Raw genomic sequence first — 16169 nt, forward strand, 5'->3', positions numbered from 1 at the left:
AGTATTCACGTGAATGTCACTTAAAGCTCACAGAACAACTCAGTTCATATTAAGCTAAGATAGCAGCGTTTATAATGTAACCTGGCGTTATTCACGACAGTTCATAGCGAATGAAATGGGATCTAACTTGGTGGTACAACCTGTTTCCAGGTGTATGGATGCACATAAGAGCCAAGTTTGATGAGTGAATCCGATAAAGAATGGAGAAGGAACAGCACAACAACAACATTGTCGTCTTCAATTCGTCGAAAAGAGAGCTGTTTACCACGAACAATGGATACAAGTCCATGTACAAAAGACTACGAGCTCAATGGAAAATCCAAAGGTAAGTGTTTGTGGTATAACACTAATTATTTCTGCGAACAGTGGCGACTTGCTTTGTGTTGACTGGCACAGCAGTTGACTTAGTATCAAAGTAATTCCTGCAAAATAAATGCTGTCTCCCCCAGCATGAAGGAAGAGCTGTCTTTGGAGAAGCTGAAGGGTGTCAAGTTGTGGATAACTGCAGGCCCAAGGGAGAAGTTCACGGCATCAGAGGTGATGTATGAAAAGAAGAAAAAAAAAATAGCATAAACATGATTTATACATTTCCATGTAGTAGCTGTTGGCGTTGGAGATGGTAGAAGTGGGCAGGGTTGGGGAAGCCACTTTGAAAGTTTAGCTTTGCAAGCTGCCAGTTAATTTATACTGGAAGAAGTTGAACTAAAAATTACAACAAAATATGATACAAAAAGGTCACATGCCAGCATTCAATGTAACTCAGCTGAGTTTATTACAAAACATGTCTACTTGTTCACAGGTCATACGTGAACCAAAATAATAATATACCCCACTATTCATGGGAAAATGCAAGGATTTCCAGGTTTGTTTTGGTGTACAGTGTCCATCAGTCAGACACCGGCCTTCCAAAAACTAGAGTTCAGCAGGATTACTCAGTTAAGTAACTTTTAAAATAGCATGCAGCAACCTCTCTGAACAATTGTTAATAAAGAGCAATAATCCATGCTTAAGACTAATATATTCAAGTTTAGTTTTACAAATTCTGCTTGACAAATGTATCGCAGGGGTGTGCTCTCACAGCTGCCAGGATGAAAGACAGGGTTGGTCATAGAGGGTTCAATTACAATAGAGAATCATTGGTAAAAGAAACATTTTAAAGATAATTCCTTTCTTTTTATATTAGTTAACAACAGAAAAATGTCAAAAAATAACATAAAGTAAAAAAGTCATTCAACTACTTGAATCACTATGCACACATGACTGTAGTTTAATTACCAGCAAGCTACTGCAGTAACTAGTAACTTTTAAAGTGCTGCTTTTAAAATGTGCAGTCAGGATTTCACACGTCTGTTTTCACATTGTCCCATTTTATTATAGCTTGAGGTACTGAAGCACTACCTGGACGGAGGAGGAAATGTCCTGGTCATGCTCGGTGAAGGAGGAGAAATGAGATATGACACCAATATCAACTTTCTTCTGGAGGAGTTTGGAATAATGGTCAACAATGGTGAATATTTATATCTGTTGAAAAAGACAGTTGACATTACCTGTGCAGTAACAGGTATTTTTGTTATGTTTGTATTAACTTCTGTGGTGCCGTTTTTTTTCCTCCCTATCACTGCCGCAGATGCTGTTGTGAGGAATGTGTATTACAAATACTTCCATCCTAAGGAGGCACTTGTGTCCAATGGTGTATTGAACAGGTTTGCCCTCAAGGCATATATTTTTATCACGCACACCACTTTTATACTGTATATTGCAATACAGTTGTCCCACAGTGTTTGTAGCCTGTATATGTGTATTTAAAGGAGCAGTATGTAGGAGTTAGTGGTGTTGAGCGGTGAGGATTGCAGATTGTAAACAACCAGCTGAAACTTCTCCCATGTGCCAAGGGTGAACTCCTTGTTATGATTCCTTCAGTGTTCAGGAGGTTTTACAGGAAGCCAAATTATCCACTGAAGGCTCCAAAACTAACACATTAGGTGATTTAAACCTGTAAAAACACTGATTAAAGCAGTTTTACATTATGGTTCTCTTCCTCTGTTTGGCTCGTCGGCCACTCCCCAGCACCTGGTAATGTGTTCTCACCTCTTTTCTCTGATAACTTCAGATCCAGACGCTCAGGAGGTTTTTACCAGGAGCCAAATTATCTGCAGTGGTCCTTTCCTTTACAAAACGAACACACCCTGTGATTTAAACTGCTAAAAACTCTGAATAAAGCAGTTTAACAGTAAAAATTTGTGTATTTCTGACACCATTCAGCTTGTCGTGGAAGGGCTGCTAACTACAGAAGCTGACGTGAACACAATATGGTTCTATCTAGAGCCAGTGTTTGGTTTGTCTGTTCTGGGCTACTGTAGAGACATGGCAGTGCAACATGTTGACTCCATGGACGAGAAACTGCTCTCTATGTAGATATAAATGGCTCATTCTAAGGTAAAGAAAATATGACAATTTAAATTTTTTAGTTGATATATATAAAGTCCAAAAGTTTCCGTAGAACTGAATAAGTTACGTCCCAACCCATACTGAAATTGCCATGGTACAATGGCTGATGTTCCTGTGAGTACCTGGAAACCAATTATATGCTAAATATACTTATCATATTCCATTTCTGCCAGTATATTCCTCTAAATCTTACACACTGCACCTTTAAATGTAGATGTAATTAATGTAATACTCTTAAATAGCACCATTTGTACGCTGATACTCATCATAGTAACAATTTTCTGCCTTTTTCTTGTTTAGAGAGATAAGTCGGGCTGCTGGCAAAGTGGTCACAGGAATTATTGATGATGAAAATGTTGGAAACAATGCACAGTAAGGGATTTGCACTGATATTCTATTTATCTACATCAAGTACTACATTTAATGTTTTAGAGGGTTTCTGAACACAAGCTTTTCTGTCTTTATTTGTGTAGGGCACTCACATTTGTGTACCCATATGGAGCCACACTGAGTGTAATGAAGCCTGCTGTGGCTGTTCTTTCAACTGGCTCCGTCTGCTTCCCCCTCAACAGGCCAGTCCTGGCCTTCCATCAAGGAAAGGTCAGAGGCACAATGTAATTTTCATACACATTCCCAGACCGTATAACACTGGTGTACAGTTGTGAGTTGATGTTGACAGAAGTCTTGTGTCTTATAAAGGAGGCTGGCAAGCTGGTAGTGTTGGGTTCCTGCCACATGTTCAGTGATCAATACATAGACAAAGAGGAGAACAGTAAAATCATGGTGAGTGGAGCTACTTTTTTTGGTTAACATATCAGAAGGGTAGAAGAGTATTCTGCTCTTCTGGGGAATTTGTTATGCATCAATTTTTGTGCACCACAGCCTGTCATATTTTTTCATTGCAGGATGTCGTGCTTCAGTGGCTCATGGCTGATAATATTCAGCTGAATCAGATTGATGCAGAAGACCCAGAGGTGAGGAAATATACTTGACAGGAGATCGGCATCACAAATATGGTCTTTTAAGTTAGCCGACATCCATCTTGTCCTTTTGTCCCCTAGATCACAGATTACACCATGTTGCCAGACACAGGGTGCCTGTCGGAACAGCTCAGAGTGTGCTTACAAGAGGGTGATGAAAACCCCAGGGACTTCACCTCTTTATTTGACATGTCATTGTTCAATTTATCAACTGACACTTTACCCCAAGTCATCAGGTGAGAATGCAAAATATGCATGAGGAGGCTATCCATGTATCACTGCTGTTTCTTCTTCACAGCTAATTATTTTTCTGTAAATGTTTTCTGCAGCGCTTACAAGCAACTCAATGTCAAAGATGAACCACTTCAGTTGATCACACCACAGTTTGAGACGCCTCTGCCTCAGCTCCAACCTGCTGTAAGTTCAGTCCTGCACTCCTGTCCCAGCCAGTTATCCCTCACAATTCATTTCTGGAGTCATATACAAATGAAATTTTGCCCACGAGTTTAAACCCAGTGGTGTGTGTTGTCTCATCTTTTAGGTCTTTCCACCAGCCTTAAGTGATCTGCCTCCTCCCATGCTGGACCTGTTCGATCTAGATGAGACATTCTCTTCTGAGAAAGTGCGCCTAGCACAGCTCACTAATAAATGTAAGTTCAGTACTCCATTTAACAAAGTCATTAACTGGTTAGGTTTAGGACTGTTATTAAGTTCTAGTTTATCTGTCATTTAATTTGATTTTTCCGCTCTGTTTACAGGTACAGACGATGATCTTGAATTCTACGTGCGTAAATGTGGTGAAATTCTGGGGGTGACTCCAAAGTTGGATAAAGATCAGAGGGATGCCAAGCACATCTTGGAGCACATTTTCTTTCAGGTTGTAGAGTTCAAGAAACTCAATCAGGTGAGAATGAATAAACTCTTAAAGCTGTAGTTTGTAATTTTTCATTTTTGCTGAAACTGTCAACACACCCACACAGCATTACATGAGGCAGCATAAACAAATAATGTCCTTCCTCCTCCTAATCTCTAAGAATCCACTATGACTCGCAGAAAACGAGCCGAGGTCTCTAGACTCTAGTCTTGCAGCTGTTGATCATGTTAATCCCTGCTCAAACTGTCGTCAAAAAGGTTAACCTAGGCAGCACTGATCAAATATGAATCAGGATTCTGTTACATTACTTATTTTTCACCTCAGATGTTTTCAGAAACATTTCAGTGTTTGTTTAAAATTAGTTTGTGACCTGGCTGCCATGTTGGAAACAGCCAAGCACCACCCACTAGCCGCAGCAAACTCTTCACATCTAAAGAGTACACTAAAATAGGTTTCTGAAGACATTTACCATGAGAAATAAGCAATGCAATAACAGAATCTTTATATTTCATCAGCCCTGCCGAGGTTAACAGTTTGACTAGAATTCTCAAGCAGTGATTGACAGCTGTGCTAGAGAGACTTCTTGGCTCTGATTGGTTGTTTTCATCCAGGTATGGTAATGCCATGAGAAGCAATTAAGAGAGCAGAAGAATTAAATTTTTCCACAGGTCAAATGTTTCATGTACTGCTGTGTGGACATAAGTCAGTTTCAGGAAATAAGATAAGGTTATTTTTATAAAAACATTACCCACGTCTTTAGAAGAGATTCTGTTGAAGGCCTGGTCTGAAAACATGTTTTACCCCTTGTAGGAGCATGATGCTGACGCAGAGGCACCATTCACTCTGATGTGATTGGATTCAAGAAACATGTTAGCATTTTCATCTCTGTCTTTTCAATATACTGAAACATGACTAAGCAGATGTGAGTATATTCCTTCAGTAAAGGAGAATGTAAAGGGACCATTACAGCTGTTGTGGAAGATGCAGTATCAGCATGGGTACTGTTTGTTTAACAAACTGTATATACAAGAGATGTGTTTTTATATCTTTCTAGAATTCATTTTGGAAGAAAAAGAAAATGTACAATACACTTAAGCAAATAGTCAGATACTTTTATTTAAATATTTAAGCAAACTTTGTTAAAAGCGTAGAGCTCTCTGCAGGAATCTTCACACATGCATCCTGTAAAAAAAAAAAAAAAAAAAAAAAGTAGCGTTAGAAACAAGGATTTGCAGATTTTGCCAGATAGTGCAGTTAATGAAAGAAAGACTAGGCAGCTTACCTTCACATGTACATCCAGTGTTTAAAATCCACTTTGATTCATCTGTGCAGACATAATCACGCACAGCTGAAAACCTTACACTTCTTCCTTTCAAAACTCTGAATTTTCTCCATGTTAAGGTTGTGTTTCGAGGGACATTCTAGGCCATGTCAGGGAGAAACTTCTGCTGGTGAATGTTGTGTGGATTGGGGTTTTGGACTCCATGTTGACTCCAGAGCGCTGGACTCCATGCAGGGTATGGAGCCGTTTTCTGCTTTAATCAATGACACATCCCACGACATCTGAGGGGCAGTGAGATCACTGTATGACTGGTCAAAACAAGCAGCCTTTTTTGGCTTTGGAAGAAGCATGTGAGGAGTGGAGGACTGTCTGTGTGAAGGCACAGCCAGGTGACAATTGTCAGTCTCTTGAGTGTTCAAGTTGTTCATTGGAAAGGCCTGAGAGGGAGAACTGGGGTCTGATGACAGGCACAGAGAAGCCAGGATAGACAGCCTGGAGTCAGATCCTTCAGCCATTGTGTCATTTGACACTCTTGACGTGGACAGCTGTTCCAGCGACAAAGCAGACAGCAAACTCTGTTCCCCGAAAAACTTCTTGTCGAGCTCTGACGGAGATGAGCACTCAAAGCTTTTCATATCTAGGAGGTAAAATGTTGGATCCCACTTAAAATTACATCATCTCATCTGACCTTAATGAATATATTTATCTTTAAAACCAGTTTTCTTACCTTGAATGACAAAAGCTTTCGCCATTGTGTCCTTGGGCCAGTGAGTATCAGTTGAGCTCCAGGTGGGTTTTAAACTGTTGAAGCTGCCTGTTAATTGACCCAGCTGGAGGTTGGGCAGGTCATCAATCTGGAGGAGGAGGGGGAACATACAGCTTGGTAGAAGTGCAGATGCATTTGTGATCACTTTTTGTTTTTCATATATATTTTGTAATTAAATATGTGAATAAAATGTTATTTTAAAGATGTATTTTGTGTGTTTTAAATGTTTTTTTTAATTATAAAGAAGAAATTGTCTTAAAAATGACTTCTTTTTTTTTTACATTCCTGAGCACTTTTATGTGAATAAATAGGGCTCCAGATAAGAAAATGTACATTATCAATAAATGTGTTGATTACGTTCTCCAGTTAATTATTTAATTTGTCTATATGTGTGTTAAAATAATTAAAAGTGCCCATCACAATTTCCCAGGCCCCAAGATGATAGTCGTAATTACAAAGTAGCTGAAAATAGTTTTTATATAATTATATAATAAGTATTACAGTGACCTGTTTTTGTTTCTCGCTTTTAATTATTTTCCATTTCCACAAAACATTTTTATATTAATTTTAAGGGGGCTATACGAGACGGTGTACAGATTATACTCGTCACTATATTGTAAATGTATATGTGGAGGTAATATAATTTATTCGTTCTTTATTTTATTTATTTGACACAAGCGCTTTAAGATTTTATTTTGAAACTGTTTCCTGTCTGGCCCGTGATCCAACGCGCACATCTAATGCGCATCTACGTCACCGCCCGGCCTCGAAGCTGGAGAAGGGCGCGAGATAGAAATCCGGGAGCGCGGACATCTAGGGGGCTCCGCTCCAGCTGGTTTCAAGCTGCAACGTTACTGTTCAACAACAGCGGCCACCACCACTGGCCTCCTCAGAAAGACAATAAACACGCGGAATACAAGGACATAATACCAAATATACACGCACATGACGAGCAGGGGCAGCAGGACATATCGCCGTCTGACCGTAAACAACAGAAACAGAGGGAAATGTCTTGGTGGCCGCGCGGGTAAGAAGTTGATCTTTGTATTGTATCAACGGTAGCGTTAGCAGCAAGGTTACTTATTTTATCACAGTCATGTTCAACATTACCTTTTTATATGACAGTATTAGTGGCATTCAGTTGGCTAAGTAAAGGGTCTGCTTTTTGATGTTATATTACTTGTGAGTACTTCACGGGCTCTGTTTGTGCCGCCCTTTTCCGTAGACTCACGATAAACAGGCTTCAGTTTGTATTTAACGCCAGACACTGTTAAATCACAGCAACCAAACAAATCTAATACTGTACTGATGTTATACTTTGCCAACAGTAGTGTATGCATATGAGCTAGCCGCCAAGTCTCTGTCAACCATATAAATAAACCTGATAGTCAGGTCTTCCTCGCAATACCATAAGGGCGGGTCAGCAGCTAGTTTCTGCTTTCTCTGTCAGCTTTACTGTTGCACATCACAGCTGTTTGTTTCTCAGTGAGGATGGGGAGGAGGCCATGCATCCAGACACCGATTCTGATGTGGCAGAGCAGAGAGACGGTGGGAAAGTGAAGGTGAAATGGACACAAGAGGAGGTGATTGTCTTGACTTGCCCCAGTTATTTGCATTTTGTCGCAGTGACTGCTGGAACATAAACAAGCTGAATTGTTTATGTTTACAGGATGACAAGCTCAAGGCCCTGGTTCAAAAACTGGGACCAAATGATTGGAAATATATTGCCACCTACATACCAGTGAGTTTGATTATCCTTTTATGGTGCTGATATATAATAAGCTTCAGGGTCTCCTGGGCTAATTTATGGCGACAGAAATCTCGTTCATTGTTTTATTCTTCTTCCACTTGTTTTGTTTTGCTTAGAATCACACTGAGCACCAGTGCCAGCACCGCTGGTTTAAGATCTTGGATCCAGAGCTGGTTAAAGGCCCTTGGACCAAAGAGGAGGATGAGAAGGTAGGTGACTCAAAAGGTAGCAGTGCAGGGGTTTAACATTTGACAGGTGATAACACTGTGTCCAGTATGATAATTTGAAATGACTACTTACTGAGATGCATTCATTCCTCAGGTTATAGAGCTTGTTAATCTCTACGGCAACAAACAGTGGGCAATGGTAGCGAAGCATCTGAAGGGCAGACTGGGGAAGCAGTGTAGAGAGCGTTGGCACAACCACCTCAATCCAAATGTGAAAAAGTCATCATGGACAGCAGAGGAGGACCTCATCATCTACAAGGCTCACTGTCTGCTCGGAAACCGCTGGGCTGAGATCGCCAAACTGCTCCCTGGAAGGTAATATTCTCCATCTACATGAGCTCAGAGGGTGGTTTTAACTGTTGGCATGGTTTTGCATGTGGAAATAAATCCTCTCGAAAGGACTTATGTTATTATATTTATTCACAGAACGGATAATGCAGTGAAGAATCACTGGAATTCAACCATCAAACGGAAATTAGAGATGGGCTTCTATGCTGGGGAGGTCTTCAGGCCAAATGAACTTGAAGAGCTGTTGGCCCGTGTTAATAAAGATGTGCAGGTGGGCTGTCCTTACATGATGCTGTTCTCTAGGATGGATAAAGTATTGAACTGTGCAAACAGTGTTTAAAAAAATATTTTTTTGGTGACACAGATGCCCAGTTGCTCACAGGATGGTGCAGAAAAAGATCCAGAGCAGAAAACGCATCCCTCAGTAAGCAACCAGTCATATCCATTTGAAAAATATCACAATTTAAATACAGGGTGGCCTTGAATAATCAAATCTCTGACAGTGGATGGAAAACACACTTGTATGTTACACAACGGTGATCATATTTTTAATGTCCGTATTCTTACCATTATGATCACCAGTTGCAGGAGATGCCTGTCTCGGCCTCAGTTCAAGCCGGCCCCAGCGAGGCAGGGCCATCAAAGTCTTCGTCCTCTCCAAAGGACAGTCTAAGCCCCAAGACTGAAGCAGACACCTCAGGAGAAATGAGCGTTACCAACTGGGTGGTGGACAGCTCCGGCTTTCTCTCCCCTACTGGCCCAGCACTGAAGGAAGTACTGGACATGGTGGATGGGGTGAGTATCCCCCATAGTGTTGTAAAAAACATTATTGTTGTTAATGCAAAATTGCATTAAATGTCAACGTACACACTAATGGAACAACATCGGCAACACGATCCCTTATGTCCAAACCAACAGTAAATTCAATTTCTACAAACGGCACTTTGTCAAACACAGTAGAAAGCATCTGGGTCCAGCAACGTTATAGGTGTTGGATTCCCTATCCCTATATCAATATATATTGAGCAACATATACTAGGTGGAACAGTAATCAAGATAGATGTTCCCTTTGTTTTAGGTGGATGCAACCTTTTTTTTTTGACTATGCTGACTTATAGTAATGCTGACCATAACCCAAAGGACACAATGCTTGATTTAGTTGAATTGTTGTGCATTTGTACTGTTGTAAATGCTAGGCTCAGCCCAGGGGGGCAACTGCCTCTCCTCACCCTTCCCACCCCATGAGACTTGGTAGGTGAACGTGAATATTTACGACATCTTGTCCAGAGTGTTGGCTGGGTGCAGACAGTCACCTGTGTGTTTCTCTGCCCTCCTTCAGCCGCAGATACACCTGCAGCTTCTTCTCTCCTGCAGCTGCTGATTTATCTCTTTTCTTTTGTTCCATCCTCACACAGTTTATCAGGATTGATTCATGTGACTTTTGTTTTCATTCAGTAAATGTTGCTTGCGTACTTCAGTAAAAGTAAAATTACAGATTTAAAAAAAGTACATAAAAAACAACTTTGTTACAGTAATGAGAGTAAAAGTAATTTGTTTCTTACCCTCTGCTAACTTAGAGAAGAAAAATTGTCATCATGTTATGTCATGTAGCCTTGTTATAGTTACCTTTTTAATTTAAAGAAAATTAAAAATGTATGCCCTCAATGTCATTTTTTTCCTGGCGGTATCAAAAATGGTTTAACAATATTTTTCAAGATAATTGTATCAACGTTAGACTTTTAAGTGTCGTGACAACACTTATCCCTATTAGCCAACAAACCACACCGCATAGCATGTCATTTAAACATGTGATTAATAGCTTATACTCCCATCTAGGCTGCTGCATTGTGACCTGTTTTGTCTGTCAATGACAAATAGCATACAAAGTTGAGTTATATACAGATAAAATAGATTACTGCTTCAGTTGTGCATTTTTATTATTGTATTTAGAAGAAAAAAGCCTCTTATGACGCAATAAGAAATTGTTTAATCTTTATGTTTTATGACCTGTTACCTTTCTTTACACCTCCATACTTTACCAAGCATAGAAAAAGATTTAAAAAGTGTAGCTGTTTGTAAAACTTCAGAGTGGCGACTAGATGTCCAGCTTACAAATAAAATGTCTCTTCTGTCATCAGGATCTTGATGGCTGGTGCAACCTAGCTGCCTTCGACCTGCCTGAGGACAGCCCGAGCCCAGAGCGCCACCAGTTTCGTTTGGAGGGCAGCGCCTTGCAGGAGTTAAGCAAAGGCCACAAGGGAGAGCTCATCCCTATCTCTCCTGGAGGGGTCACTCCGCCCTCCATACTGAACCGCCGGAGCCGGAGACGCATCGCCTTGTCTCCGGATGCCAATAATTCCATGACTCCCAAGAGCACTCCTGTCAAGATCTTGCCATTTTCTCCATCGCAAGTACGTTATTTAATCCTGTATCACTGACTTTGGTGCTGCTCGTAATGTCGCATGAGATTGTCCAATAACTAACACGTGTTGTTCCAGTTCCTCAACATGTGGACCAAGCAGGATACTCATGACCTGGAGAACCCGTCTCTCACATCCACGCCAGTATGCAGCCAGAAAGCCATTGTTACTACACCACTACAGCGTGACAAGACCCCCCTCACCCAGAAGGAAAACTCAGTGTGAGTGGTCTCTAACCAGCTGATTCCATTTTGGATCCAGTTTCTGGAAAAATACCTGGATTCATTAAGTTTCAGTGCTAACAAACCTTGTGTCAGAACTCCTATCTCCCCTCGCTCTCACTCAAGAGTAATGAAAAACATAATGGTAAAAGGATTCTCTCTTTTTAGCAGATTAGATCAGCTGTAGCTTATTCAAAGTAACTCAGTAATGGTTAAAATGAAACATTTGTTCTCTGGTTAATGTGCTCTCTGCAGCTGCTATCTGTGTTCAGACAAAGTTTGTGAGAGGAAAGACCCATCACTCTGTAGTACTAGTGCACTGAGTGTATTTGCAGCTTAGCTGGGACCAACACAGTGGTGCCTCGTCTCTAAAGGTTAGTCTCATGTCAGTTGAAGAATCCTCCAGTTAAACTTTGATTCATATCAACATTTGAATCTGATTTATTGCTCTGAATACTCTAAACATTTTATATATTAAAGGGTAACTTCTGTATTTCCTGGACCCTATTTTCCCATATTTTTGTGTCTTAGCGACTAATGGGAACAATCATTTTTGAAATTGGTCCAATATTGAGAGAGGCAGAAACTGGCTGCAGTGTAATTCCTGCAAGCAACTGAGCAACGTCAATTTACATCCACTAACAGTGTTTTTGCCACTGACAGGTTCAGATTGTTATTTTAAGTGTCTGCCAACTTACGGAAAGGATCCTAACAGAGGTCGACCCTTTTCTTAAAGAGTAAGATCCTATTTCTTCAACAGGAAACAGACACGAAATGGTCATTGCCAAACCCACCAGACTCCATTCAAATAAACAGCAAGCAATGATGTACAGAGCCAGCTTATTTATATATGTTCACAACTCCTTCGGTTCATTACTGAGTGAATTAAGGGCTTGTTTCAACCAAACCAGACTCAGTGATTGTGGCAACAATGGAAAGACAAACCAGGGTGGCTTCTGTGAGTTTTATTTAACTTATTTCGATTTTAAATGAAGTGAGTTTTACAATGATAAAAATGACTGTTTATTTAAATGGAGTCTGGTGGGTTTCTGGTGGTTCAACGAAAAGGGTCTTACTCTTAAACTAAAAGGTCTACAGCTGTAGGGGTCTTTTCCAAGTTGTTGTCAGACACTTAAAATAACAATCTGAGCCTGTCAGTGGCAAAATGGGCACTTTCAGTGGACTTAATTGATGATGCTTAATTGCAATTACAATTACATTGCAGTCTGTTTTGTCACTACAGGCTGCGGTCCTCTTGCTCAACACTAGACCAGTTTCAAAAATGTTTTTCCTATCAGTCACTTAGACACAAAAACATGGGAAAATAAGGTCCAGGTGATAAAATACCAAACTAACCCCATGGGATACTCGTCTCATTTGGAGGTTGCGGGCCCAGGTTGTGAGCATGACTTCTGCTGCCACTAAAACTGTGTTCTGCCATAGCCAACAAAAGGTGATCGACATCTTTGAGCCTGATAAGGGATTCAAAAGGATCTGGATTAAGTATTGGATTTTAATTTGATTTTAAATCTCACATTTTGTTCTCATGTAGATTTGTTACACCCAACCACAAGTCTGACCTCTGTACGACCCCACGAACTCCAACACCGTTTAAAAATGCCATGGAGAAGTACGGGCCTCTGCAGCCTCTGGTGAGTATCTTTGATTATCAGCGAAAAGCAATCACTTCTTACTTTATGGTTTTTATCAGAACTGCATTAACACCATTTCTTCCGCTGTGTCATCTCAGCCTCAGACTCCGAACCTTGAAGATGACATAAATGAGGTCATCTTAAGAGACTCTGGGATTGATCTGATCGTTGTACGTTCACCTCCGCCTGAGCAAAGACGCAAAACAATGGTAACTGAGTCAACTTTAATACCTAACTCCTATTTTGATCCTTTAACCCCTGTTAAAGATATACTGTAGCATTTATACATAGTAGTAAAAGATCATACAGAGCCAGTATGTCACATACTCATTTATCTTACATATTTAAAGATGGATCGTTAGATCAAGATCAACATTTTTTCAAAAAAGACCACTAAAAAACCCTGAATATGACGTTAAATAACAAGTGCTAGTGTAACAACAGCTAACCCAGACATGAAGTCAGGGTGTAGCTCTCTATAATGGTGTGTCCTAATGAATTAGCATACTCTAACTTTATTATCTTACACGCAAAGGGTAGGGTGTTAAACTAGAAATATAGATTGTCTGTAGAAGGTGAATCTTGACTGCTTGGCAACATTAAATACTTGCTGTTTCTCACCTTGGAGCTTTGCATTACAATGACAGTCTTCCACTAGCCCCATTTACACTGCCTCTTCAAGGCAGGATTATCAGAGTTATTCCGCCTCACTGTTTTGTACAAAAGGTACAGTTGCTGAATGGGGGGACAGAGGTGTCCCGCATCATCGGCACTGGAGGTAGTGGCAGCGCCAAAACGATGTCTGAATAAACAGGACAGTCACCAAGACAGGATCATGGGCAGGATGGGTGTGATGTTTTGACAAGGTGTTATGCATGCAGCTCACTGTGGGAGATTTAAAAAAGTAGCTCAACAGACAAAAATGTCTGCAAATTGAGAAAACGATGAGGTCAAGGAGCTTCATACCCTCTGAGCACAGGACCAGATCAGCCGCCACATAACAGAGACTGTAAATGATTGCTATTGCCATGTTGTGCCATTGTTAGTGTTTATAAAGCGCTGCTGATGCATATGTTATATGTCACACTAGAGGCTCACATTGTTGTTACGTATCACACCCTTCATGCCTCTTTTGATTCTGTGATGACGACATACTGTCTTCAATCACTTACTGTAGTGGCATGAAGTTGCTGTCGTTTGGTTCTGTTTTGAAAATGCAAAGGAGGTGTAAAGAAGGTTTGTAGCAGCCCTATAGCACTATCTGTTTGTAATAAGGGCTACTGTTGGTCAGCGGACAGCTGCACAGGAGCAACTGAGCTGTTCAGAAGCTTTTGTCTGCAGGAATTATGAATTATTGAAGGAATTATTGGCTTTACATGCAACCGTGGTGATTGACTGAGTCATAGTATGAAGCCAGTCTGTAGATGACTTGTCCTTGGTGTCTGAGGTTGTGAGTTCAAGCATGATGACGAATATGATGAAGAATAAAAATGCTAATGCCAACTGAAGCAATGTGCTGTGTGGATTAGAGACACATAGTTTCTAAGGTACTTTTAACTTAAGTTTTAAATTACAAGTTAATTATGGTCTGAGCAGTTTTGCTGACAGACCCTCCTGTCCTTCCTGCTCTTCCTTTTTTCATCCTCATCCTATTCCTCCATCTTCTTCCTCCTCAAAATGCCGAGCCCTGTCTTATTGCAGCTATAATGTTGTTTTCCTGTTCCTAGCATCGGCCTCCCATGAAGAAAGTACGGAAGTCATTGGCCTTAGATGTCGCAGCCTGCCCGGTGACGCCTACATCCAAACGCAAATCCATCAAAATTGAAGCCAAACACACCATCAAGGTAAAAAATAAAAGAAATAAAGACAAATGTGTTATTAGACTGTTCCTATATCTGATGCATCCTAATTGTTTTGTCCTTATATTTTGGCCACAGGAAGAGCCGGTACTAGTTTCTCTCAGCTCCTCCTCATTCTGCAGTAAGCGGCATGAAAATATTTTGGACCAGGGCTTCCTTTTGGGACCTAGTGATAGTGCCATATTTCCCAGCACAGCGCCTCCAGTTCCAGTAAGTTCCACCTTTAACCTTTGAAGGATTGAATATTCTCATGAATGGAAAAGTATTTTAACATAGCTTTTCTACTCTAACCTACTGTGATGTTTTTTGTTTACTCTTCAGATGTCAAAAGAGTGGGAGACAGTTGTTTGTGGACAGACTAAAGACCAGCTCATAATGACGGAGAAAGCAAGACGCTACCTGCGCTCACTAAAATCCCACGCTCCCAACCGTGCCCTGATTCTGTCCTGAGACATGTCTCATCTTTACACCATGTTACTTGTGCAGAACTTAATGTTGCTCTTTCCCCCCTGTAGTTTTTGCTGTTGTAATATGTGATGGAGAAAAGGAACATGTCGTGTAGGTTTAGTACGGTTTTTGAACAAGTCGTTGCCAATTAAAACACTGACAATATGGTGCTTTTAGACTTTGTCTCATTCCAGTTGCCTTGTGCAAGGCTTGAGAAAGAAATTCTGAATCACATGTCAGTATATTGTGACTTAAACATGAAAAGAACAATGAATGTAAAATTAAAATATCACGGCTATATACTTTTGCTATCACTGAAAAGGCATGGTTTTACATTGCATAATGTGTCTGTAGTTTAACATTTTTTAAAGTTGTGAGGAGTACAAAGACTCAGGTTGCACCTTCATATCTTAAATTCTGATGTATAACTTGAATACAGAGTAAATTCACAGGTTGATCAGTCATGCATTTAGAGACAAGGAGTCCATGTTGAAAATGTAACGTGTTGTTGAAAGATCAGTTTAGCATGTGTCTAGATTTAAAAGTGAGGACCTCGGGGGGAATTAGATGTCTGCTGAAAAAGTGATAGTGACTGCAGCGCACATCAGTAATCCATCAAGGTGATTTATTGAGATCCAACCAAGTACTGAGAAGTGCTTTGGGAAGGTTTGTTACTGTATCCATGTAGTTGTGATGTCAGAGGCATGGGTGCTTTACCACCGTTGATGGCAAGAGTATTATGTGATTGTCACTGTTTGTAAATATGTAGTGTTGTATGTTTTTACTTCATCATACAGCATTTTGTTAAAAATTTAATAAAATACCAGTATGTCCAGAACACATTTTTCTCTTGATTATATTGCAACAGCACATGACAGCATACCTGGAATAATTCCTTGGGCACAGGGCAGACTCAGGGTTAGAGAGGTTGAGAATCAGTGGAGAAAATTAATGG

General features: G+C 40.4%; 2 protein-coding genes across 3 annotated transcripts; both read left to right on the forward strand.

The window, feature by feature from the left end:
* The first annotated feature begins 6 nt into the window (after positions 1-6).
* On the forward strand, positions 7-6556 carry ift52 (intraflagellar transport 52 homolog (Chlamydomonas)). Of its 2 annotated transcripts, XM_050038352.1 has the most exons (13): positions 7-325; positions 450-537; positions 1378-1507; positions 1628-1703; positions 2749-2820; positions 2922-3048; positions 3148-3231; positions 3354-3422; positions 3510-3664; positions 3758-3845; positions 3970-4078; positions 4187-4332; positions 5113-6556. In XM_050038352.1, the coding sequence occupies exons 1-13, from the start codon at positions 201-203 to the stop codon at positions 5152-5154; spliced, it is 1311 nt and encodes a 436-aa protein (XP_049894309.1). In that variant the 5' UTR covers positions 7-200; the 3' UTR covers positions 5155-6556. The 2 variants fall into 2 exon arrangements, with proteins under 2 accessions (XP_049894309.1, XP_049894310.1); XM_050038353.1 differs by lacking the exons at positions 1378-1507; positions 1628-1703 and having other exon boundaries at positions 274-325.
* A 552-nt stretch (positions 6557-7108) lies between these two features.
* Positions 7109-16050, forward strand: mybl2b (v-myb avian myeloblastosis viral oncogene homolog-like 2b). Its single transcript, XM_050038351.1, has 15 exons — positions 7109-7377; positions 7837-7933; positions 8020-8091; positions 8217-8309; positions 8422-8642; positions 8754-8886; positions 8980-9039; positions 9198-9410; positions 10754-11026; positions 11114-11256; positions 12809-12908; positions 13007-13117; positions 14636-14752; positions 14846-14977; positions 15089-16050. The coding sequence occupies exons 1-15, from the start codon at positions 7358-7360 to the stop codon at positions 15215-15217; spliced, it is 1914 nt and encodes a 637-aa protein (XP_049894308.1). The 5' UTR covers positions 7109-7357; the 3' UTR covers positions 15218-16050.
* The last annotated feature ends 119 nt before the right edge of the window (positions 16051-16169 follow it).

The sequence above is a fragment of the Epinephelus moara genome, chromosome 24 (genome assembly GCF_006386435.1).
Source record: "Epinephelus moara isolate mb chromosome 24, YSFRI_EMoa_1.0, whole genome shotgun sequence".
NCBI classification, from domain to species: Eukaryota; Metazoa; Chordata; class Actinopteri; order Perciformes; family Serranidae; genus Epinephelus; species Epinephelus moara.